Source organism: Athene cunicularia (genome assembly GCF_003259725.1).
Source record: "Athene cunicularia isolate RWA chromosome 18 unlocalized genomic scaffold, athCun1 chr18_part1, whole genome shotgun sequence".
In the NCBI taxonomy this organism is placed as follows: Eukaryota; Metazoa; Chordata; class Aves; order Strigiformes; family Strigidae; genus Athene; species Athene cunicularia.
Genome location: NW_020799123.1, coordinates 5,915,274 through 5,938,521, shown reverse-complemented (window position 1 = coordinate 5,938,521; position 23,248 = coordinate 5,915,274). Strand labels below are relative to the sequence as shown.

At 54.1% G+C, this 23,248-nt stretch overlaps 1 protein-coding gene across 6 annotated transcripts in view; it reads left to right on the top strand.

Moving 5' to 3' along the window:
• The window catches only part of ITGB4 (integrin subunit beta 4), a 30,259-nt gene extending 7,064 nt beyond the window's left edge, over positions 1–23,195 (top strand). For 3 of the 6 annotated variants that reach the window (XM_026860992.1, XM_026860993.1, XM_026860991.1), the window contains 36 exons: positions 116–212; positions 651–822; positions 1,499–1,762; positions 2,172–2,261; positions 2,433–2,555; positions 2,706–2,873; positions 3,160–3,236; positions 3,392–3,603; positions 3,891–3,994; positions 4,165–4,263; positions 4,938–5,064; positions 5,211–5,330; positions 5,841–5,947; positions 6,274–6,307; positions 6,779–6,967; positions 7,508–7,611; positions 8,058–8,116; positions 8,725–8,748; positions 8,914–9,062; positions 9,143–9,322; positions 9,892–10,040; positions 10,381–10,585; positions 11,515–11,675; positions 12,011–12,191; positions 12,405–12,542; positions 13,092–13,274; positions 13,479–13,610; positions 14,618–14,818; positions 15,742–15,915; positions 16,406–16,579; positions 17,516–17,665; positions 18,336–18,524; positions 18,783–18,938; positions 19,397–19,561; positions 19,979–20,095; positions 20,740–23,195. In XM_026860992.1, the coding sequence (XP_026716793.1) occupies positions 116–212; positions 651–822; positions 1,499–1,762; positions 2,172–2,261; positions 2,433–2,555; positions 2,706–2,873; positions 3,160–3,236; positions 3,392–3,603; positions 3,891–3,994; positions 4,165–4,263; positions 4,938–5,064; positions 5,211–5,330; positions 5,841–5,947; positions 6,274–6,307; positions 6,779–6,967; positions 7,508–7,611; positions 8,058–8,116; positions 8,725–8,748; positions 8,914–9,062; positions 9,143–9,322; positions 9,892–10,040; positions 10,381–10,585; positions 11,515–11,675; positions 12,011–12,191; positions 12,405–12,542; positions 13,092–13,274; positions 13,479–13,610; positions 14,618–14,818; positions 15,742–15,915; positions 16,406–16,579; positions 17,516–17,665; positions 18,336–18,524; positions 18,783–18,938; positions 19,397–19,561; positions 19,979–20,095; positions 20,740–20,882 (5,117 nt within the window). In that variant the 3' untranslated portion in view covers positions 20,883–23,195. The remainder of the gene's footprint in view (positions 1–115; positions 213–650; positions 823–1,498; positions 1,763–2,171; positions 2,262–2,432; positions 2,556–2,705; positions 2,874–3,159; positions 3,237–3,391; positions 3,604–3,890; positions 3,995–4,164; positions 4,264–4,937; positions 5,065–5,210; positions 5,331–5,840; positions 5,948–6,273; positions 6,308–6,778; positions 6,968–7,507; positions 7,612–8,057; positions 8,117–8,724; positions 8,749–8,913; positions 9,063–9,142; positions 9,323–9,891; positions 10,041–10,380; positions 10,586–11,514; positions 11,676–12,010; positions 12,192–12,404; positions 12,543–13,091; positions 13,275–13,478; positions 13,611–14,617; positions 14,819–15,741; positions 15,916–16,405; positions 16,580–17,515; positions 17,666–18,335; positions 18,525–18,782; positions 18,939–19,396; positions 19,562–19,978; positions 20,096–20,739) is intronic. The other 3 variants (XM_026860995.1, XM_026860994.1, XM_026860997.1) reach the window with 3 other exon arrangements.
• Positions 23,196–23,248: the final 53 nt, after the last annotated feature.

Here is a 23,248-nt window from a genome sequence, read left to right as displayed (position 1 = left end):
AAGACCTGACCAGCAGAGAAAATGCTCTGGGAAGGACTTCTTTCCCTGGAGCAGCAACCTCACAGATATCTCCTCATTCACACATCTCCTCCTCTCTCCCTTCCTCTCCTCCCAGCGGAGTTCCTGAAAGACCTGACCTCCAATTACACCATCGGATTTGGCAAGTTTGTGGACAAAGTCTCATCCCCTCAGACAGACATGAGACCTGAGAAGTGAGTGAGGCCCGTGGGTCCCTGGGATGGGAGCAGAGGGGAGGGCAGGTGCCTTCTGTTTCTCCATGATTTTCCTGATCCTTGCTGTCTGCAGTGCGAGAACTTCCATCCATCCCTCTCCTTCATTGCGTCTCCCCTGACTTCCCCACCCTGTGCTCAGGGCTTGCTGTAGCACCGTGCCGATGCCAGCACTGTCCTCCTCTGCTCTCAGGCCTTCCCCTCTCTGCCATGGCAGATTGCGTATCTTCTCCACCTCTGCCCTCCTCCCTCCGACCGCTCCCTCCCCTCCTCTCAGTGTTGATGACTTGCCAACTTCATGTCTACTCTTGAGGGACTCCTCAGCTGTCGGGTGCTCTCACTGCACTTCCCCTCCTTGCACCCAGGCATCCCTTTGCTCCTGCTGCCTACAAAAGCCCCTGCTCTTCCCTTCTCTCCTAGGCTGCGTGAGCCCTGGAACAATGCAGACTCCCCCTTCTCCTTCAAGAATGTCATCTGCCTGACCGACAACATCACCCGCTTCAGCGAGGAGCTCAGGAAAGAGCGCATCTCCGGCAACCTGGATGCTCCTGAGGGCGGCTTTGATGCCATCCTGCAGGCAGCCGTTTGCAAGGTGATGGTGGCCAGGGGTGCAGGAGCCGTGTGGGCAGGGCTCTGTTCTTAATGAGTAGATCTTCTTGATGCCGGGTGATCAGCTAAAGAGCAGCATGCTGGGCAGCTGGCAAGACAGCCAGGGAGCCCAGGTTACACATTCAGCTACAGCAGGTTCTTGCCCTCCCAGCCACACACTCCCTGTGCCGAATTGTTTTGCATTCCAAATAGGTCTTAGATCATCTCTGTGTATCTCTGGTGTTTGATCCTCAGCACAGGCGCTGCTTGCTGGGCACCCTGTGTGTGCTCTTTGCTTTGTCCCTCTTCATGCCTCCTGTGGTGAAACTGCTCCCTGGGAAACAGCCCACTTGGGCTTGACCATTTGGCTGAGGGATAAGCACAGATCCAAACACGTCCAGAAAAGTGTGTGCTTGCCCCTGTACATACATATATGTGCCTGGCACCGAGCTGCTGGGAGACATCCTATACATTGGGGTGCAGATGGGGGAAGTGGAGATCTGCTGGCGTGGATTCCCAGGGCCATGTAGCTGGTTGCGTTTGCTGCCAGGTGGAGGTGGTGCCTTGACCTTTTGGTTTTCCAACTCCTGTCAATGCCGGCCTGCCAACAGCTGCAAGGGCCGTGCAGTGGTTTGGGGAGCACAAAGGTAAAGGTTCCTTCTCCCCCTCTCTGGCTGTAGGAAAAGATCGGCTGGAGGAAGGACAGCACTCACCTGCTTGTATTCTCCACTGAATCTGCCTTTCACTATGAAGCTGATGGTACCAACGTCCTGGCAGGGATCCTGGCGAGAAATGATGAGCAGTGTCACCTAGACATGTATGGCACCTACATGTATGACACCAAGCAGGACTATCCTTCGGTGCCCACCCTGGTGCGCCTGTTGGGCCAACACAACATCATCCCCATCTTTGCTGTCACCAACCACTCCTACAGCTACTATGAGGTGAGGACACCACAGTAGTGGTGCCACATGGGCTTACCTTTCCTCCAGGACCAATGTCCTCTGCCTGCAGCTTGGCTGTGAGGAGGAAGCGTTCACCCATCTCTGCTCCCCAAGTGCTAAACGAACACCCTGACACTTTCAGAGGGTGCCACAGTGTGTTGGGAGACTGTTCTGGGTCATGGGAAGTCTCAAGGTGTATTATTGGGTATGGGAATTTGCAGTCCTAGAGGTCTCTCTGTGTTGGTGTCTGTTTCTTGTAAAGCAGTGGGGACACAGAGCTTGAGAGTAATTTAGGTTGGAACAGACTTTTGGAGGTCTTTGGTCCAAGTCATGCTCAAAGCAGAGCCCACATCAATGCTAAAGGAGATTTCTCAAGGTCTTGTCTTAGGAGGCTCCTTTTTCTCTGCAGAAACTGTACAAGTATTTCCCCATCTCTGAGATCGGGGTGCTCCAGGAGGACTCTTCCAACATCGTGGAGCTGCTCCGCACAGCCTTTGAGGTAATGGTGCTCTCTGGAGCTTCATTCTCACTCCCAGGGAAGGCAGAGGCTGGGTACCTCCTGCCCAGGAGAGCAGGCAGGATGCAGGATGCAGCCCCTGTGGGTCAGGCCATGGGGTGGTCCCAGCTGTACTACTGAAAATCAATGTTGTGTTTATCTTCTGTCACCCAGCGCATCCGCTCCAAGATGGACATCAGGGCTGACTTCATCCCCAAAGCCATGAAGACAGAGTTTACCTCCTTGATGTATGAAAAGACAGAATCTGGCTCCTTCCACATCAACCGTGGGGAAGTGGTAAGTCCTTGGATGGCCCCAGAGGGAAGGCATGTGTGAGGGGCTGAGCCCTCCACTGCATCCCTCCTTCCTTCTTCCCCTGGGGTCGGTCCAGCCGAGCTGTGGTCCAGCAGAGCTGGCTCACCCCTGTGGCGTGTCCCTCCCTTCCAGGGCAAGTTCGACGTGCGCCTGAAGGCACTTGAGTACGTTGGCGGGCAGCACGTCTGCAGCCTCCCTGAGAAAGACCGGCAGGGAGTTATCCACGTGAAACCCACATCCCTGAGCGACAGCCTCAAAGTCACAGCCTCTGTCATCTGTGATGCTTGTCCTTGTGAACAGGTATATGGGGGTGGGTGTTGCAGAGAGATGTCCCTCTCCTGGCCAGCCTGGGGTGGGAACGTGTTGGCTGGCAGTGTGGGTCCTGCTTGACCCTTCACTGTTGCTCAGTGGAGGCTCAGCCTGGCCAAGGAGATCTTCATCACTGCCTGTACCAAGCTGGGCACGTTGTTCCATGGCAGAGCTTGGTCTTGTGGGCAAAATTTTGCCCCTAGATCTGCCTTTCTGATTCCTGAAAGAGTCTTGGAGGCAGCTGAGCCCATTCAGCAATGTCTCTTTTCTCTTACAGCAACAACAGTTTAACTCGCCCAAGTGCAGCTTCCATGGGGACTTTGTTTGCGGACAGTGCATCTGCCACCAAGGCTGGTAAGGACTTTGTCCAGCTCTTGTACCCCTTCCAGGGTTCCTGCTGGGTCTGGGGACCCACAGTGGCACATGCCTGTGCCCTGGGCATCCTGCCCAGGACCCTCCTGTCCTGTGCTCTGCTCCTGCCTCTCTCAGCCCTATCTCCTTCCCACCAGGCGAGGGGACACGTGTGACTGCTCCCCAGCGTCATCCCCCAACAACGAAGCCTGCATCCGCCCCGGGGATGTGGAGCCGTGCTCGGGCCGGGGCGAGTGCTTGTGTGGGAAGTGCCAGTGCTACTCCGAGGAGCTGACGCAGCGCTTCGACGGGGCGTTCTGCCAGTACGACATCCTGCAGTGCCCGCGCACCTCCGGCTTCCTCTGCAACGGTGAGAGCGGCCCCGCCAGCCCCAGCATCCCCCAGCTGTGGGACGTGCTCTGCTCTGCTCTGTCCTGGTGGCACAGACGGGGTGTCCCTGGGCTGGTGACACCGGCGTGGGGGGTTGAATAACCAGAAATTGGCTGTGGGGACTCTGTGCTTACAAACATGCAGGGAGGATGCCATGGAATCTGTTTGCAGTCCCTTTGCACCCCAAAGAAAGCAGGAGGGCCACAGACAGGGCCAGGGGAGTGGCACAGCACTGGGCCATGGGTAATTCCTCCTTTTGTGTCACAGATCGCGGTCGCTGCTCCAAGGGCGCATGTGTGTGCGAGAGTGGCTGGGAGGGTCCGGGCTGTGAATGTCCCACGAGCAACGACACCTGCATCGACAGCCAAGGGGTAGGTCCTGCCCTGCCTGTGTGAGGGACGGCCCGACCAGGCAGGGCTGTAGCAATTGTCCCCGATTCCCGAAGCTCAGGGCCACTGGGAGCTGGCACTTTGCTGACTCTCAGCGCTGCCGCGTGTCTGTGATTGCTCTCAGATGCCGACTGTCACCTCTTCCCTCACAGGGCATTTGCAATAACCATGGGAGGTGTGAATGCGGCAGATGCATCTGTGACAAGGCTTCCTTGTACACAAGCTCCACCTGCGAAATCAGCTACTCCCTGGTGAGGCTCAGCCTGGGGGTCCCTCTGGGTTTATCACTTCTCCCTCCCATGCAGAGCCTCCAGGGAAAGAAGGCAAAGCAGAGATGAAGGCACATCTCGCTCAGGAGCAAAATCCTGAGCAGGGGTTAGTCTTGCCAGTCCTGTCTCCGGTGGCCAGGAAGGGTCTGGTATGGGAGCTGCTTTGTAGCTGTGGGCTTTCTTTGACCTACAGTTCGCCAGCAGCAACTGTCTGTGTTTTATCTGCACACTGGTGAAGGGCAGAGGTTTGAGGCTCGGCTTCTGATTTGTTCTGAATTTGCCTCAAGACTGGAACAAAATATTTCATGGTCTGGTGCCTCAGTTTCCCCATGGACAAACACGGGCTAATCCCACAGTGGAGTGGAGAAAGCTGTCTTGGTTGTATTTTGGAAAGGCCACCTAAAACCCTTGGAGAAGGTCTAATCGCTCCCCAAATGCAGGCTGTTGGTATAAGAGATTTTGGACCTGGCTGTGTTGGCTCCTGGGCTTATAAATCCTTCATTAGCTGCTTGTTCTCTGTGATTCCTTTTTGACCTTGCCCTGGCACTGGGGTGAGGACGCAGCGTTGCGTCTCTAGCTCTGCCTTTCGGAGGTGATGTCCTCCCTTGCTCCCCGTGGGCTGTCTGTTGAGCATCCCACCTTGCCTCTCTGCCCAGGGCTTCCAGGCTGTGTGCGAGAGCATCCGGGACTGTGTTCGCTGCCAGGCCTGGGGAACGGGCAACACGAAAGGGAACTGCAGCGCCTGCCACCTCCAGATCCAGATGGTGGAAGAGCTGAAGAAAGGTACCAGGAGAAGCGGAGCTGGGTGTAGACACGTGTGGTGTGACTCCTGTGGGCCCTGTCTTGTGTGTGTGTGTGTGCATGTGGGGCTGCTCCCCAAGCTTTTCCTGGTCCTGGTGACTTTGCAACCATGTCCTCTCTCTCTACAGAGGAGGCCAGTGAGTACTGCTCATTCCAGGACGAGGAGGATGATTGCACATACCACTACACTCTGGAGGGAGACCCCACCATCCTCCCAAACACCACTGTCCATGTGCAGAAGAAAAAAGGTGAGCAGGGACCTGGCAGGAGGGGATGTCCAGCCTGGGGTCTGGACCAGCAGTGACCTGCATCACAGCACCTCTGATCCCCGCTTTGTCCCTTTGCTGTGCCCCTGGGCAGGGTCAGCTGCAGTCAGTACCTCCCTGCCCACCTCCCTGCGTAACAGGGGTGGGTGACATTGGCTGTCACATGAACTGCAAGGAGTGGAGTGTGGCATCCTCACAGACCAGCACCTTTAGAGATCAGTGCCTTTTTACTGCTGGCACAGGCAGGGATTGGTGCAAGGTGCTGAACCACCTCTTGGGATGGCTGGGTGTGAGCAGAGAGGCGGGCTGGTTCTCCCTGAGCAGCACTTTTTGTTGTGAGCATCAAGAGACAAGTTCCCAAGCTTAACTGGGCTGCTCCATCCCTCGGAGCTGTGGTCCAGCCTTTCCCCTCTGTCCGTGCCTCCCTACTCCCTCCCTGCACACCCCACGCAGGAGGCTGATGCCCAGGAGTGACGTTGCTGTCGCTTGCAGAGTGCCCACCGGGGAGCTTCCTCTGGCTCATCCCACTGCTCATCTTCCTCATCCTGCTCCTGGGGCTGTTGCTGCTGCTCTGCTGGAAGTTCTGCGCCTGCTGCAAGGTGAGTGCCTCGGCTGGCTGCCCCAGCCTGGGGAGAGGACCAGATAAAGGCCAAAAACATGATGAATTTCCAGAATCCATCCAGCCTTCAGTACAGCCGGATTGGCAGTGGCTGGGTCCCAGTGATATCCAGCACCTCTGCTGTTGCCAACATGAGTTGCTGTGGGATTTCCCCCACTGAAGGGGTATATGGCTAAAATCAGCTTCCAGAGCCCCATCCATCCATTGTCCACCCATCCCTGTTCATGTGAATCCTCCCAGCTGGAGACATGGAATTTTTTGCCTTTGGCCACAAAGTGATTGTGTCTTTGGCCATTTGTTTTCTAGGCTTGCCTGGCCTTGCTTCCCTGCTGCGCACGAGGTACCAGCCCTTTGAAGTGTGGGGAGAGGGATCTGTGGGGTTCTCTGCCTTCCTGGGTTGAGGGGGGCATGGTGGGATAAGCATCCTTCCTCCTCCTCCTCCTCCTCCTTCTCTCTGAGCTGGGGAGGTGGCTCAGGGGAAAGGCTCCTAGCAGAGAGCCTGAGCCAAAGAGCCCTTGAGCTGCTGCTCCTCTGCCCCTCCCTGCCCCACACCCTCATGTGTCCTACTGGGAACCCCGCTGCTGGCTCTCCCCTGACCAGTGCCCCTTGTAATGTCCAGCTGGTGTGATGTGCTGTCCCCACTCATGGACACCCCTTGCCATCTCTACCCCACTCCACTCCTGACATCCCAGCACCCTTAGTGTGGTGGAAGCCTTAAAGATTCCACAGAACAAAATCTCTGGTGTTGGGAAGTTGTTGGCTGGTGTTGTCCCAGTCTGCCCAGACTGTGACCCTGCCCCTGGCTCTGCAGGTCGCACTGTTGGCTTCAAGGAGGACCACTACATGCTTCGCCACAGCCTCATGTCCTCCGACCACCTGGACACCCCCATGGTCCGCAGCGGGTCCCTCAAGGGCCGGGACACAGTCCGCTGGAAGATCAACAACAATGTTCACAAGCAGGGCTTCACCTCCCTCGCTGCCACCAACCCCAAAGATCTCAGTGAGTGCCGCATCTGGGGAGCAGGGCACAGAGGAGATGCTGCGGGTGCCGTAAAGGACACAAACCCTTGGTGGTAGCATCCGTCTCCAGCAGCCATGGAGTTACTTCCATGGCCAATTGCAAGGGGGATTGTTCCTTTATCTGCTTCCATCCTGGGGGAGGCTGAGCAGCACATTCCTGTGTCCAGCCCTGTAGCAGGACAGGTGGGAGCCTTGGAGACCTCCTGACAGCCTAGCTGTGCGGTCAATGTACCCTGCATGTGTCTTAGTCTCATTAGCTCAGCGACCCAGCCTTGATTTCACTGCTTCATCAGCCCAGAGCCACCACTGGACACTGTTTCCTTTGCTGGATCTGGCAGAGAGCTTCCCAAGTAGCCCTCCAGTTCTCAGAGGGTTTTCTCTGCTGGTGCTATGGGGTTTCGGTGCTAGTGATACAGGATCTGGATACTGATCATCACGCGTGTCCCTATGCTTCCAGCTTTTGGCTGGGTTATTTCTGACCAAGAAGGAAGGAATTTGACTTGAGAATTTATCTTTACAGTTCCCTACGGGCTGTCTCTGAGGCTGACCCGGCTTTTCACACAGAACCTGGTGAAGCCGGACACCCGGGAGTGTGAGCAACTGCGCAAGGAAGTGGAGGAGAATGTATGAGCCTGGGCATGAGGGGGGCTTGAGGTGGGACTGGGGGACAGTGAGGGGGTGTCTGCAGTGCTGTGGAAGGGGGGTGCCCCTTCCCTGTGAACCTAGATGGCTCTTGGAAGGAAGAAGCAATTTTTTCTCTTCAAAAAGAAAGGGAATTTTGAGATCACAATTATGAGAATTATCAAAGCATTACATTGATGAGATTTCAGGTTTGCTTTGGGGTGGGTACGTGATCTGAAGCTCCTGAGTGGCTTCAGTTTGTAGCTTCTTGCTATGTCCTGGGAAAAAAACATGTGGTGGTCTCTGTCTGGTGTGGCAGGGTGGGGTGAGGAGGGAGAAACTGGGAGGGGCCAGAGGGCTCTTGTGTTTGCTGGCAGCAGCATCTGCTCGCTGAACACATCCCTGTTCAGCAAGGGATATGTTATGAAGGTCCTTCTTGCTCCTTGCAGCTGAACGACATTTTCAAGCACATCCCTGGCTGCCACAAGCTCCAACAGACCAAGTTCAGGTGAGTCACTGGGGGAGAGACCTCCTGCAGGGCAGGGTTTCCCCAGGGCCCTACTGATGAGGGTGTGGACCAGAGGGCTGGGGTGTGAAATCCAGGATGCTGGGAGGGAGCGTGATCTGTGAGGCATCCCCGGCACAAGTTTCACCCACCCGGGGCTGCAGAGCAGAGCCCACCCAGCTGCGCAGGTGACCTCAGCTGCATCTACCTTTGGACCTGAGACTCCTACAGACAGGGACAAATCCTGGTCACATGATGCTCAATGGGAAAACTCCTGCTGACTTCAAAAGTTTCCACCCTGTGCAAAGTTAAAGTGCCTGGTGCAGGACGGAGGAGTCTGGGGATGCCAGAGATGAGCAGGGAGTGTTATCCCTTCCCAACAGCTCTGACCAGATGTCATCTCCCCCTGGGCATGTTCCTCATTGCATTGGGAAACCCAGGGCTGGAGGGAGCAGCCAAGCAGGAGGGAACTTGTGATGGGGCCATGGGATATGTTGGCACCTGCAGGGCAGCTGCTGCAGCTCAGACCTGCACAGGGCTGTGATTCATGCAGAACTTTGTCTCCCCAAACGTGTTAGTCACTCTGATGTGGATTTTGGTTTTTTCCCCAGGTTACAGCCCAATTCTGGGAAAAGGTAAGAGGAATTTGCAGCCCTCTATTGTGCTGCTTCTCCCACTTGGTACATACACATGTGGGGCGACTGAAGGCCCCATGCACTCACTAGCCCCTCCAGCTGCTATGTGAGATGAGCAATCCTGGCCTCAGCTCTTACCCGGTGTTCTCTTCCCACCGGTGACAGGCAGGACCACACCATTGTGGACACAGTGCTCACCGCCCCTCGCTCAGCCAAGCCAGAGATCATCAAAGTGATGGAAAAGCACGTTTCCCACGAGGCTTTCAATGACCTGAAGGTTTCGCCAGGTTATTACACTGTGACCTCAGACCAAGGTAGGGAGCAGACCCCAGCACTGCCTCCTGACTGGGCAGGGAGGGCATTTCCCACCCCTCACCACTGCCCTTTTCCCCAGATGCTCACGGGATGGTGGAGTTCCAAGAGGCTGTGGAACTGGTGGATGTCCGTGTCCCACTCTTCATCAGGGAGGATGATGATGATGAGAAGCAGTTGCAGGTGGAGGCTATTGATGTCCCCACTGGCATCGCAGAGATTGGACGCAAGCTTGTCAACATCACCATCATCAAAGAACAAGGTGAAGGGCTGCAAACCATGGCATGAGGTGACAGGCATTTGTGTTTGAGTGTCCATGTCCAGGTGGACTCGTGGTTTCTAAGGAAGACACAGCCTGTGTTTCTGAGCTCCCCCAGGCCACAAGACTTGCTTGATGACTCCTATCTTAAGTCACCCGGGTCTAAACTAGAGCATCTTTTAAAGAAGGGTTATCATCCCTGGTGACAGAGACCCAAGCATTTGACCATCACAACTTTAGATGCTACCAATTCCATGGCAGGTCCTGGGTGGATCATATGCCTCTGCTGCTGCAGTTCATAGTTTGTTGGAGTAAAGTAAAACCCCTTTGCTGTTAGGTTGTGCTTGGGGCAGGTGAATGTCCCCAGCAGTTTGCCTCTGCTTCCCATCTGGTTGTTTTGAGCAGGGAGCATGAGTCAGGACTGGTGAAGTCTCCAGCCCACACAGTAATATTTCATGGACAGTTCACACCTATGGGTGATAGGAACTCTGTTCAGGGAGGACACCTGCGTGTTTGTAATGTCATTCTTCATGTATTTGCTCTACACATTCCTTCTCTCCTGCCCCTTCCAGCCAGCAGCCTCATCACCTTCTTGCAGCCAGCATATTCCCACAGTCGCTTTGACAAGCTGGCCAAGATCCCTGTCCTCCGGGAGATCATAGACAACGGGAAGTCCCAAGTCACCTACAGGACCCGGGATCTCACTGCCAAGAATGGCAGGGTAAGGGTGATGGCCTTGGCAGGCAGTAGCAAGGGGGCACGGAGGGATGGGAAGGAACCAACCCTGGGGCTGCAGAAGAGCAGTTGATCAGGTTCAAAGGGGATGCCGCTGAGAGAGGGGTGACCCAAAGCTTGAGGTTAGCACAAGGGCAGACATTCCTCTCCATCTCCCTGTGCCTCGGGGACCTGAGAGGATGCCTGTACCTGAGGCAGAGGGTACCAGCTGCCCCGTGGGCACTGGGAGGCAAGTGGGGATTCACTGGAAGAGGAGGGGAAGCTCTCCGAGAGCCTTCTCATGGATGCTGTGGGCTATAATCACACACCTCTTCCCTCTCCTCCAGGACTATATCTTCACAGAGGGTGACCTGGTCTTCCAGCCCGGGGAGACCCGAAAGGAGGTGCAGGTCCCCTTGCTGGAGCTGACTGAAATAGACACCCTTCTACACAACTACCAGCTCAAGCAGTTCGCCATCGACCTCCTCCAGCCCAAGCACGGCGCCAAGATCGGCCGGTACCCTCAAACCACGGTGACCATCGCCGACCCAGGTAGGGGCTGGCAGCCAAGCAGCGGGGAATGGCAGCAGGGGGTGTGGGACCCCCACCCCGGACCAGCCCACCCCGAGCCTGTGTACAGAGTTCCAGCCCTGCTTCTCGGCAAAGAGCGGCCATGAGCTGGTTCCTCCAGCTCCTACTGGTAGTTCTGGGCCTCCCTCTAGAGGCATTAGTGGGTATAGACAGTGGGTGGGAAGAAGGTGGATAATCTACCTCACAAAAATAGAGTGGATTCTTCGTTCCTTTTCCTTGGGGATAGGAATAAAAAGCTTGAGGAGAGGTGGGACTTGCCATGAGCTGTGCTTGGTGGCTCCTGTGGCTGGACAAGCATGACTGTAAGGGCTGTCATCCAGTGGGTCAATAACAGAAAGGTATTTATCAGAGTCATGAATACTGGGGGTACAAGAAAGTTCCTTGTCACTGGGACCAACAAGAACAGCTTCAGGGGCAGGCACTGGGGCTGCAGAGGCTCCCCAGGGCTCTCAGCTGGACTGGGTGGATTTCCAGGAGAAGCGACTGGGCGGCTTGAAGGCTTTGCCTGTCTCCATCTTCTCTCATGGCTGCACAGAGCAACTGATCAAGATGTTGAAGCATTATGAAATACATTCAGACAGAGCTAAATATTTTCAGAGGCAAGAAGGTGGTCTCTTAATTTCTTCCTACCTGGGAAGCCTGTGAGAAGCAGCCAGAGTTGCAGGACTTGGGGGGTCTGAGCCCACTCTCATGCCAGGTTGATGTGTGTCTTTGGGGGATGTCATCACCAAGTGCCTCAGCTTCCCTTCCCTACAATGGGAGTGTGCCCCTCAGAAATGCTTTGAGAGCTCACTCAGGATGGCAGGGCGGTGCTGGAGAGGCACGCTTCCTTCTTTTCCTTCCATGCAGGGGTCTAACACTGATGTGATCTTTCTTCTTGGTGTTTGCAGAGGTGGTGGATGGTGTCCCCTCGATGACTGGCCTGGGCCAGGTCTCCCAGTCCCCCAAAGGCCGCCTGAGTGCTCCACTTAATCCCAGTGCCCACGCTCTCAGCTCCAAGGAAATCCGCTTCAGCTGGTTTCCTCCACCAGGAAAACCTCTGGGGTACAAGGTAAGGGGTGAGTGGATCCTGGGGAAAGGTGTGGGTCACACACACAGCCATTTGTGCCAAAGGGATGGGGAGAAGATGCCCAAAGGAGGGAGCAAGCTCACCTCTTCTGGAGGGACCACAGCTGGGTGGCTGTGGGATTTGCAGGAAAGATTCCTGGTGGGTTCATCTCCCTTTCCATCACTTACCATGAAATGCCCAGACTCTCCTGGCCTCCTATTTCAGAGGAATGGCACAACACCCTGGCTTTCCCAGGGCAAGTCTAATACAAGATGGGGAATTTCTCACCCATTATGGTGAGGATCTGAAGGAATCATGGCTTGCTCTTGCTTTGCCAGGTGAAATACTGGATCCAAGGGGACCGTGAGTCTGATGCCCATCTCATCGATGTCAAAGCACCATCAGCAGAACTGAGTAACCTCTACCCCTTCTGTGACTACGAGATGCAAGTCTGTGCCTACAACGCCATGGGTGAAGGGGCTTATTCTGACATCATCCACTGCTGCACGCTTGAGGCTGGTGAGTGACTCTACTCTTTGCTTCCCACCACGTGGCAGCAAGTTGATGCCTGTGCATCCAGCAAGGGGTCGAGGCTCCAGCACGGAGCTTCTGACAGTCTTAGGGACGGGCACTGAGCAGCCCCCACTGTGACCCAGCCATGATCCGGGGAGCTCTGGGTGTCTGTGACTCCTGACCTGTGGTAACCTGGACCCTTTGCCCTTGCCTTCCCAGTCCCCAGCGAGCCTGGCCGCTTGGCTTTCAATGTCGTGTCTTCCACCGTGACACAGCTGAGCTGGGCTGAGCCTGCAGAAACCAATGGGGAGATCACAGCTTACGAAGTCAGTTATGGACTTGTCAACGAGGAAAATGGTAAGAGCTCATTTTCTGACTGGGTCAGCCCAGACAGGCTGAAGGGCTGGAGTACACTTTGCATAGGCTGGGTTGGTCCCAAGCAGCAGCAGAACCAGAATGGCTCCAAGGATGTTTCTTGTGAAAACTTGGATCTGGAGAGGTCACATCTTGATGGAAGGAGTACAAAAAAATCACCACTCAAGATTTAATCCCGCAAATCCCAGAGCACCCTCAGCTCCCATTCACTTCCATAGTGTTTTTTGTTGGATTTAATCTTAGAAACTTAGTTCATAGTTCTAGATCTAGGACTAGGGTGCCAGGAAGATGCTGTTTGGTGACACACAAGCAACAGGAGAATTCTGCTGTAGGCTGACTTCAGCATTCAGTTTGGGAATTTCCCCAGGACAATGTCATGCTGGTCGTGAGCAGCTCAAATAGCTGCTGCAACTTGTCCCAGAGCCAGGCTGTGTCCTGACACCAGAGAGAGCCTGTTGGCCATGAGCAGGGTGCAGTGGGGTACTCTGTGTCTCGTGACCTCATAGGTGATAGGTGTACCCACATTTGCAGCACCCATTGGCCCACCGAAGAAGGTGCTGGTTGAAGACCCAAAGAAGCGCATGGTGCTGATAGAAAACCTGCGGGAGTCCCAGCCCTATCGCTACATGGTGAAGGCCAGAAATGGTGCTGGCTGGGGACCTGAGAGACAAGCCACCATCAACCTTGCTACACAGCCCAAGCGCCCGATGTCCAGTGAGTTACCTCCCTGCCTGGGTGGGGAGTGGGGGGGCAGAAGCAGTGCTGGGGGGTGCTCCCCATCACCCCAGCTGCTTCCTCCACATCCTGTTTGCTCTGCTGCACCAGCCACCCTGGTGAATGCTGAAGGCTGGTCTGAGCATGGGAGGCCTCTGTGGTTTTGAGCTGCTTGTCTAATGGCACTTTCCACCTCTCCTCCAGTCCCCATCATCCCTGACGTCCCCATCATTGATGCAGAGGGAGGTGAGGACTATGACAGCTACCTGATGTATAGCGCAGATGTGCTTCGCTCTCCAGCTGGCAGCAAGCGTCCCAGTGTCTCTGATGATTCAGGTATGGTGCTCTGAGTTTTGCAAAAGTCATTTTTAACATTCATTTTCCTTAACAACAGCCTTCAGCAATGAGCTTCACTGCTCTTTTCCTCCGCACGGAGATGGGGAGATCCAAATCACAGAGATGGCGGAGATGAGCCTTTCAAAGCACAGTAGCTGCATCCATGGGAACGCTTGGCTAGTCACAATGTTACCTGTCACCAGTGCCTCCTCGTCTTAGCCATGTGGGGTGGCAGAGAAGCTTTTTGTGGTGTGCTCTGCTCATCTTCCCTTCCTGTTGCTATTTGTCTGCACCACGAGAGTTACTGTCAGCAAACAAGCACTGGCAAGGCACAGGCCTCTGAGTCCCTTGGATGCTCAGGGTCCTGTCCGAGCCAACAGCAGGGAACTCGCCAAGTGCTGGGAAGGCACTGTCCTCTCTTCCTCCATCACTTCACTCTCTGAATGAGGCTGGCTCCCTTGTCTTGAGCTGGACAACAAGGGGAAGATGAGCCATAAAATGAAAACAATGAGCTTGTCAGTAGGATCTGGAAGGTATTCCCTGGAGTTGGTTCTCCAGGGCCTAGGATCCAGGAGTGAGTCCTTGGTCCTTTCAGAGAGCAAAGTAATGGGAACACCAAGAGTCCGACCATCCTGAGCACACATCAAGGAGTGAGGAAACCTCTCCTGAGCAGAGCACAATTGTTGCACACTCTTCATGACAGGAACAGGCATGTGGTGGGACTTTAACTCTCGCCCTTTGTTGTGATGGACACAGGGCTGGAAAACAGCCCTGAGGTTGAGGAACCCCATGCATGTCATGTTCCTACTATCCTCCATCTACCAGTCACACGATGGTTGCACCGCCTGAACTCATCAGCCAACACTTGGCGAGACGGGCTGTGAATGGGTGTCCTTCCCAGTGGCACCCGGCCCTTCCCCTCCCCAGCAAGCAGCACGAAGGTGGTGGGTAGCCCACTCTGTCCCCTGCAGACCATGCCAACACCAGTGCTTGCGTTGTCCCAAAAGGCTCCAGGTGGAAATATGTGCAGTTGCTGGGAGAAGACTTGGATCTTCGTCGCATCACCTGGAGGCTCCCACCTGAAACCATTCCCCGCCTCTCTGGCAGCAGCCGCTTCTCCTCAGACACCGAGGGTCTCCTCCACGAGGAGGACAGCGACGTGGCTACTGGCAGCCTGAGGAGGAGCGGGACGCCCCGGCCCCAAGCAGGTGAAGGACGGCTTCATTATGGCACTGAGTGTCCTGTCTCGTCCTGCTCAGCCGAGGGGCCAGCAGCTGGGGTCTGCCCCAGCACGTGTCCCCTTCCTCCCCCTGTGTGCCCATCCTCGTGTTGGCGTGATTCACTGTTCACATGCTGTAGTCTGCTTCAAAACCTTGTCCTGGTGTGTCTGCTCACAAGAGTGTCAAGGTAACCCCCATCTCGGCATGGACTTGGGAGCCTGCTAGCAAGTTGCTTCTACAAAAGGCTGGACCTTCAAGGCAGGAGCAGACTCGGATGATACCTGCTAAGTGCCATCTCCAAGGGCAGTTCCTCACCTTAATTTCGTGCCCTGAGCTTCTGGGGCAGATGTGCTGGACTGTTAAACAGAAATCACTCTTTTGTGGGTAGCTGATCTCTCCTGGCCTGCTGGGGAGGGATGGGGGTTTGTAAAGGACCAGAACAACGGAGCAGAGTTTGCTTTTCAGATCCAGCTGACAAGGGATCCAGGGTGAGATTTGGAGAAACTGCCTCCATATAGGGCTGTTTTCCTTCTTCTGCCTTCTTTTTTTTTTTTTAAATCTGAAATTATAAACCTGTGCTTGTGTCTAAGGAGAGATGTGAGAGAACATGGCGAGAACCACAAGGCAGTGCCCCAGCGAGGCCGAGGTCTGGAGTTACCTTGGGCACCATGGGTGTCTCTGGTGCTGGGTGTAGGGCAAAGTCTCCGTTTACCTGTTTGTTTCCATGTCATCACGTTGAGTGGCTGTGGCTTGTTCTAGATGTAGTGCTCCAGCACAACCTTCCAGAGTGGCTGAAGCCGGGATGCAGCCAAGGCAGGGTGCACCGTGATGCATCCTGCTTCCTTCCTATGGAAACTGGGGCAGCAGCCCTGTCCACAGCCACGTTCCTCACGGTGTGCCCTCTTTCACAGAGCACCTGCTGAATGGTCGGGTGGACTTCTCCTTCCCTGGCAGTGGCAGCGGCACACTGACCAGGACAACGAACACCAGCTACCACCAGCTGAGCCCACATGTGCAGCAGGAGCACAGGGTGATGGGGAGCTCCTCGCTGACAAGAGACTACTCCACAATGCTGATGGGGCATGGTGAGTACTGTGGTGATGGGACCTCCCCTTCCCTTCCACCTCCAGGACTGTCTTCAGACCCAGGTCCTGCAGGTCCTGATGGGGTGAGGACTGTGTTCATAGCTAAGGGGGCCTATGAACCAGAGGTCTGGAAGGTCATGTCCTCACCACTGATGTGTTGGTGCTTTGCTAAGGCCACCCTGCTCCCAGACCAGTTTGGAAAGGGTTCTTATCCCTCACATACAGAGTGGTCAGGAAAAGGACCTACATCTTTATCCTCACACCATAAAGCACTCCAGGAAGAACACATCTCTTCTTTTTACTCTGTCTAGCAGCATGGTTGCCTTTCAGCGCCACACGTGTACATCAGCTGGTGCTGACAGAAGGTTGTTAAAAGCTCTTCAAATCTGAGCCTTAAAAAGCCATCTCTGCAGGAGCCAGCACCTGGTCTGAACCCCCTCTGAAGTCTCCAATGGTGTTTTTCTCTCTTTCTCTTGCACTGCTGCTGTAGATTACCCGGGGAGACTCCTCCCTCCCATCCATGAAGATGCTGGGAGGACAGTCCCACGGCCCCGGGATGTGGGTTTCAGGAGCAGGGCAAAGGTGAAGGGTTACTACCCCAGCACTGGCTTTCGGGACTCTATAATCATGACTGATGGGTCCGCAGGGATTTGCAAGTACATAGGTACAGCTTTGTCCAGTGTCTCCTCGAGCCACGCATCCCATAACAGCCAAGTCACCAGCCGTCCATGAGCTGTTGCCATCTACTGCTTGACCCAAACCCTCTCTCCATGGCTTGTTGTGTGCTGCACTGATCTTCCTCCTGACCCAGCCTGCGCCTCCATCACACCGCCTTTCCATTTACAGGGAACTTCAGCTGTGTTTCGACCCACCTGGGCTGATTAACACTCACCACCACTGCCACTGTGCTCTAACGAGCTGATCAGCTCATTGTCCCCATCCTCTTCATTCCTAACAAGCTTCTTGTTCTGTCTTACCCCACAGGCCTTTGGAGGACCTTTGGGGAGAGCGTGTGCTCCATGCGAGATGTCCCTCTGCAAGCTCCTCGGCCAAAGCCCGTGTTAGTGAGGGGCTTCCATCCTTGAGTGTCACCTGGGAGGCTGCTGTGCTCGCCACGAGCCTTGCTGTCCCAGTGGGCTGAGCTGGGGGGGAGCCAGACCACCCAGTCTTGATCCCAGCTGCCCCCATCCCCTTGAAAAGCCTCTGGAGGTGTCAGGCTGCTCTAGTTACAGACTAGGGCTGGTCTTAACTGAGCTACAGCTGAAGATGTTTGTGAAGCTTCTGTCAGACTGAATAGGGTGCTTCAGGCTGAGCGAAGAGGGGCACACACAGCACCCGGGCCCCTGTGCCAGTCTCTCTACCACAGGGCCATGAAGTTTACCTTGACTTGTCCCACCCAAGGTTGGCACCCCAAGGCCATGGGATGTCACAGTAGGTGTGCAGAGCCAGCTAATCCCCCCTCATGATGGACCAGCTTGCAGAGATGACATCTCGCCACGTTCTCCCCAGACCATCAGGACCATCCCACGCTTGCGCGTGCCACTCCCTCCTCTCCCCCCAGCCCCCAAATCTCCACCCTGATGTTCCTTTTTTGCCTCAGACTCCAGGCTGCCGCTGGGCGTCCCTGACACCCCCACACGCCTGGTGTTCTCCGCCCTGGGACCCACCTCCCTGAAGGTGAGCTGGCAGGAACCACACTGCGAGAAGGAGGTGCAGGGCTACAGCGTGCAGTACCAGCTCCTCAATGGAGGTCAGTGAACAGGTGCCCACTGGGCAGTTGGTGGTGGGAGTTTCTGGTGATGGAAAGTCTGGTCTGGGTCTTCTGCTGGGCAACTGCCTCTGGGTGACCCAGCTTGAGCAGAGGTGTTGAACCACATGCCCTCCAGAGGTTCCTTCCAACCTCAACCATTCCGGGATTCAGGAACTGCTCCCAACTCTGCTTTATGTGTAGCCTTGAGGAAATGTCTCAGCTACACCACAGCTCTCATTCCCCGTTTCTACTGGGGGGGACAATTCCTGGAGTTGCTTGTGGAGTCACCCCTCTTCCAAAAGACCTTGGACTTATTCTCCACTAGAGCCAACATCTTAGTTGAAGCAGTTTTTATCACATTGGACTTGGAAGGATTGGAATGAAAACCTCTTATTTTTACATGAAACTTGGGGCAGTGTTCATGAAAATGTAATTCTCTCTGGCTGAAAGTCCTTGAGTTGTCAAGAAGCTGTTGTTTGTCCCAGGCCTTTTTTGGAACATCTCATCCTGCACTACCAGTTGTCAGTGGCAAGGTGTGATGGAGGTGGCTGGGGAGGGGCCCTGGATGACTTTTCCAGGCAGTTTATTTGAGATAGTTTAGGTGAAAGCCATGGCTCTGTCTTTGTGCCTGCAACATGGTGCTGATATCCTGCTTCCATGTACATCCCAGGAGAGGTGCACCGACTCACCATCCCCAATCCCAGCCAGAACTCGGTGGTGGTAGAGGACCTGCTGCCCAACCACTCCTACATCTTCAAGGTGAAGGCGCAGAGTGAGGAAGGCTGGGGCCCCGAGAGGGAAGGAGTTATCACCATAGAGTCCCAGGTGGACCCACAGAGCCCGCTCAGCCCTGTACCAGGTGAGGTGGATGAGGAACAGAGGAAGGGTGGCACTGATGTCTCTGCTGCTGTCTGCAGTGCTGGCCTTGCTGTTTCCTCTCCTCTTACCACATCCTGAGCTCTACTTTCCTTCCTTTCATTTAGAAAAAGGACCTTCTTCCCCATGCACTTACCTTCCATTAGCTGTCTAGATAGCCAAGACCTTCCAACTCAGGCTCCCTCCCAGGCTCCTCCTCGCCACCTTCTGTGACACTGACCTGTCACTCATGTCACTGCAGGTTCACCCTTCACACTGAGCACACCCAGTGCTCCCGGACCACTGGTTTTCACTGCCCTCAGCCCTGACTCACTGCAGCTCAGCTGGGAAAGACCCCGCAAGCCCAATGGGTCCATCTTGGGCTACATGGTCACCTGTGAGATGCTGCATGGAGGAGGTACAGTATCAGGCTGTGGAAGCCCAGTTCCCTGTGTAGAGCACAAGATACCTCCGCCAAAGGCAGCTGCAGTTTTGTAGGGACCAGAAACAAAGTTGTCTGCTTAATCAGTGCAGATAAAGTGGGGACATGAGGCTGATCCCAGGCCTGGAAGCTGTTGGACCCTGATGCTTTGTGTCACTGCATGGTCTGGTGCAACAGATGTGGTGGGAAGAGGAAGGACCTGTAGCTTATTACAATCCAAACCCAGTGGAGGTTGTTTGTTGAGGATCACCACCATACTAAAATAGTATTGTCTTAACCCTTAGTAGAACTGGGTGTGATCATACGGGGGGAGGTGGGGTGGTGTGGTATAAAGCTTAGGGAAAGCCAAGACAGCAGCCAGAGTTGGGGGGAGTGTGTTTGGAGGGACTGTCAGTCCTGCCTGTCTTGACCACTGATATGTCTGTGTGGATTAGGGGAGCCCAGGAATATCTATGTCGAAGGAGACAATCCAGAAACTACCCTGACTGTGCCCCACCTGAGTGAGAATGTCCCGTATAAGTTCAAAGTGCAAGCCAAGACCACCCAAGGCTTTGGACCAGAGAGAGAAGGCATCATCACCATTGAATCTCAGGATGGAGGTACCGTACCATGTCTTTGTGGAGGTGCAAAGATAAGAAACCTTTCAGAGAAGGGAACACAACCCCTGGAGTCCCTTTCCAGCTCTGCTGGTGACTCCATTTTCCATGGAAGACATGGAGACATTGTCTTGTGAGGACAATGCTGTGCCTTGTAAGCACTGTCCCAGTCCCACTGAATGTGGGAGGATCGTGAGAACATGTCAGTGTTTAATTTATTACAAAACTTCTGTCTTATGCCCAGTTATACACATACCTGGAAGCAGTTTCTTACACTGCACAGGTGTAAAACCTTCCCAGTCCTCCCAGTTCCTCCTAAACCTGGCTCTGAGAAAGCTCCTGAGCTGACTGTTGTTGCAGTGAGGGGATTGAAGCTCCTTGTTGTTTCCTGGCTGATTTGTCCCTTTTCCTTCTCCCCAGGCACTTTCTCCCAGTTTGGAGGACAGCAGTACATGAGAGAAGAAGTGTACAACTTCCCCACCGAATACACCACCAAAACCAGTATCAGTCATTCCTCTCTGGATCCCCACTTCACAGGTATGGGCTCACTGTCTGCTTTGAAACCCTTGGAAAGCAAAGGAGAACTCTGCTTGTCCAAAGGTCTGAGGGTGCTTTTTTTTCAAGTGTCAAAGGCAGGGAGGGAGGGTCCATCAGGTTGGATGGATGGATGGATGGATGGATGGATGGATGGATGGATGGATGGATGGATGGATGGATGAAGAGGACCAGACCCTTTTCTACACCATGTCCCTGCTCTGCCCTGAAGGTAGTTGCAGTCGTTTCCTCATGTGCATCCCAGTCAGAGGGAATGATGAGTTTTCAAAGTGCTCCAGGACTATCACTAAGGACCATGCATAGCTCTTACTGCAAGGTTAGATCTCTTCAGAGTAGGAAAAGAAAAGTGTGACCACTGTCTTTAATTACACCAGTGTAGTTGTCCCACTTGAGTTCACAGACTCATGGGTTCACGCTGCACCATGGAGAGTTTGGGAGCTGTTAGGACAACCATCTTATTGACTGACATAGCAAAGTACTGAATCACAGGATCTGGAGAGGTTTTCCAGAAGTGAAAGTGGTATTTAAGGAGAAACCTCTACCAGGAATCATCAGGTAGAGCCGATCCTATTCCCTGTGACCCCGTACCCAGCACGGTGTCCTGACCTCTGAGCTTCTCGTTGCAGACGGCATGCTGATGACAACCCAGCGAGTGGAGAGCGCCAGCAGCACCCTCACCAAACAGGTCACCAAAGAGTTTGTGAGCCGGACCGTGATGTCCAGTGGGACCCTCACCAAACAGATGGAGAGGCAGTTCTACGAGGCCTGAGCCAGGGCAGGCTGCCCGCCAGCGGGACATTTGCGTTCAGATGGCCAGGCTTTGTGGAATGCTCCAAGGGTGCTTCATCCAGATGCTGCTACGGTGTCTGGGCAGCTCCTCCTGTGGGCCAAGACCCTCCATTGCACGTCAAGTTCTTGACCTCTTCTTTGAAGCCCAGCGCACACAAAGCTCTGGCATGGTTGGGTCATCAGGTGTGTGCTCATCCTTCAGGGCTTGTTCACCCTGTCCTGCTCTGCAGAGACTCAGTGCTGCGGAGTCCACAGGGATGTCTTCCATGAACAATCACCGCTCACTCCAACCCCATTCTTCAGTGCCCATCCTCCAAATACACCCGCCAAAATTCGGGTGTCTCAATGGCTCCAGCCTCCCCAGATACATGGAACAGAATGATTTATTCTCACATCCTCAGTTTTGAGAGGATCCCTGCTGGCAACATCCTAATTTATAGAGGGTCACTGTTTCCACCTTTGTTCCAGGATCTCTGGCAACTTGCCTGTCCACTGGAGATGGTTGGTTTGTTCTCTGTGGGTTTTTTTATGAGAGCTCCAAGGTGGGGGTCGGGGGTAACCTATGCTTTCTTACTGCACCTATTTTGTGTCTATCTTTCGCTGCTAACATTTGGTACCACGATAGCAAAGTATAGCCTCTCATTTGTATAGCGTTACTCATGATGGCTTCTGATGCATTTTTTTTGCATACAATACTGTACAGTTTTCGTCATATATATAAATATATATAAATGTATTTTATTATTTTATAAAAAAAAAAGGAGGTGGATGAGATCTAAGCTGAATGCAGAGGCTACGCTGGGACTGTGGCTAATGAGAAACATGAATAACTGGAAGAAATTAGTTAAGGGCTTGATCCAAAGATCACTATAAACCCTGTGGCAAGCCTGTTGATGAGCTGGTGGGTTCTGCCTTGGGCCTTATATCCTCCAGCACCGGAGAGCCCAGCAGAAGGCTGGAAGTGGCCGGAGCCCCTCGCTGCACAGCATCCACCAGCCAAGCACCCTCCAGCTGCAGCACACGTGCAGGAGGGCTGGGGATGGCCTGAGCAGTGATGCCTGGAGATGGGACCAGTGCCTGGAATTTCTTACATGGCTGATCTGGACAGCATGAGATTTTGGGGCAGAAGATGTTGGGTATCTTTTAAAAGCCCTTTTGCCCAACAGCAACATCCATAAAGGGACCTGTAATCATTCAGTAAAGACAAGGGAAGAGCAGGCCTGGGAACAGCAGGCTCTCATCATCCTGAGCAAGTCTCTGAGCCTCTTTCAGCTCTCGGCTTTAGCTGTCCTCACACAGTGCTGGGTGCAGGGCTGAGCTGAGACCTTGCTGGGCCTCATTTCCTGGCTCTGGGCACGATGCCTGGTGTCTCAGTGCCCTCTGCCAACAAGAACAATTGGGCTGCATGTTCTGCTGAACAGCGCGTTTCCCTGGCATGCTTCAGCTGCACGGGAGCAGGCAAGGAGCCTGCTGAAAGCAAGAATCCCGCCTGAACCAGCAGCTGCCACTGTTCTGGATTAGAGCTTCCAACCAAAGCAGCAGCTGCCTCGTCTCCCTGGCAGCATTGCCTGCCTGATTTGATCTGACACTGGACCTTGGCTTTTTTGTTGTGGGTTGTTGTTGTTTTTTTTTTTCTTTGGACTCAGAAGACTTTCCGGCACTGACACCACCAAGAGCTTCCGCTCTTCTCTGGGCTGTTCATGTGAGTGGGACGCGTAGTACCTGTTCGAGCCAAAGATGCATATGGGTGAGTAAAGCCCCCAGGAGTCTCCACGACTGCAGCTGGATCTAGGTCAGTTTTGAACTTGGGTAAAAAGATACTTCACCAACCCCTTAGGTTTTACTGTGCCTTCAAGAAGCACTTAATTCTCCTGTGCAAGTACCAGTGGTGCTAACCTGCCTGCCTCCCAGTTCCCCTCACACCTGTGTGGTTGGGGTTTCCTCTCCAGCTGACATGTCTCCTTCTGCACATGGACTTCATGACCCTCTCTGTGCTTTGTGGTCCAGGCTAAAATGCTCAAAACTGCCTAAATTTTAACCAGACAATCCTGTTATCCAAGAGAAGAGCACAGCCCCTCAGCTGCTGCTTTCCAGGGTGTCACGCCATCCCCACGCGCACCTAGGCCCTGCCTCGCACTAGAACAGCGTCACTTTTTAATTTTCATCTGGTCATTAGGGCTGATGCTGTTCCAGCCTTTCTGAGGTGGATCCAGCAGCCTGCTCTGACAGTTGCTTTTTGATCAGATGCCTTCCTGTTGCACTCAATAAATGTTTGGGGTTTTGTTTTTCTCTACAGTCTGCCTCTTCCCTTTTCTTAAAAAAAAAAAAAATTAAAAATCGTCACCT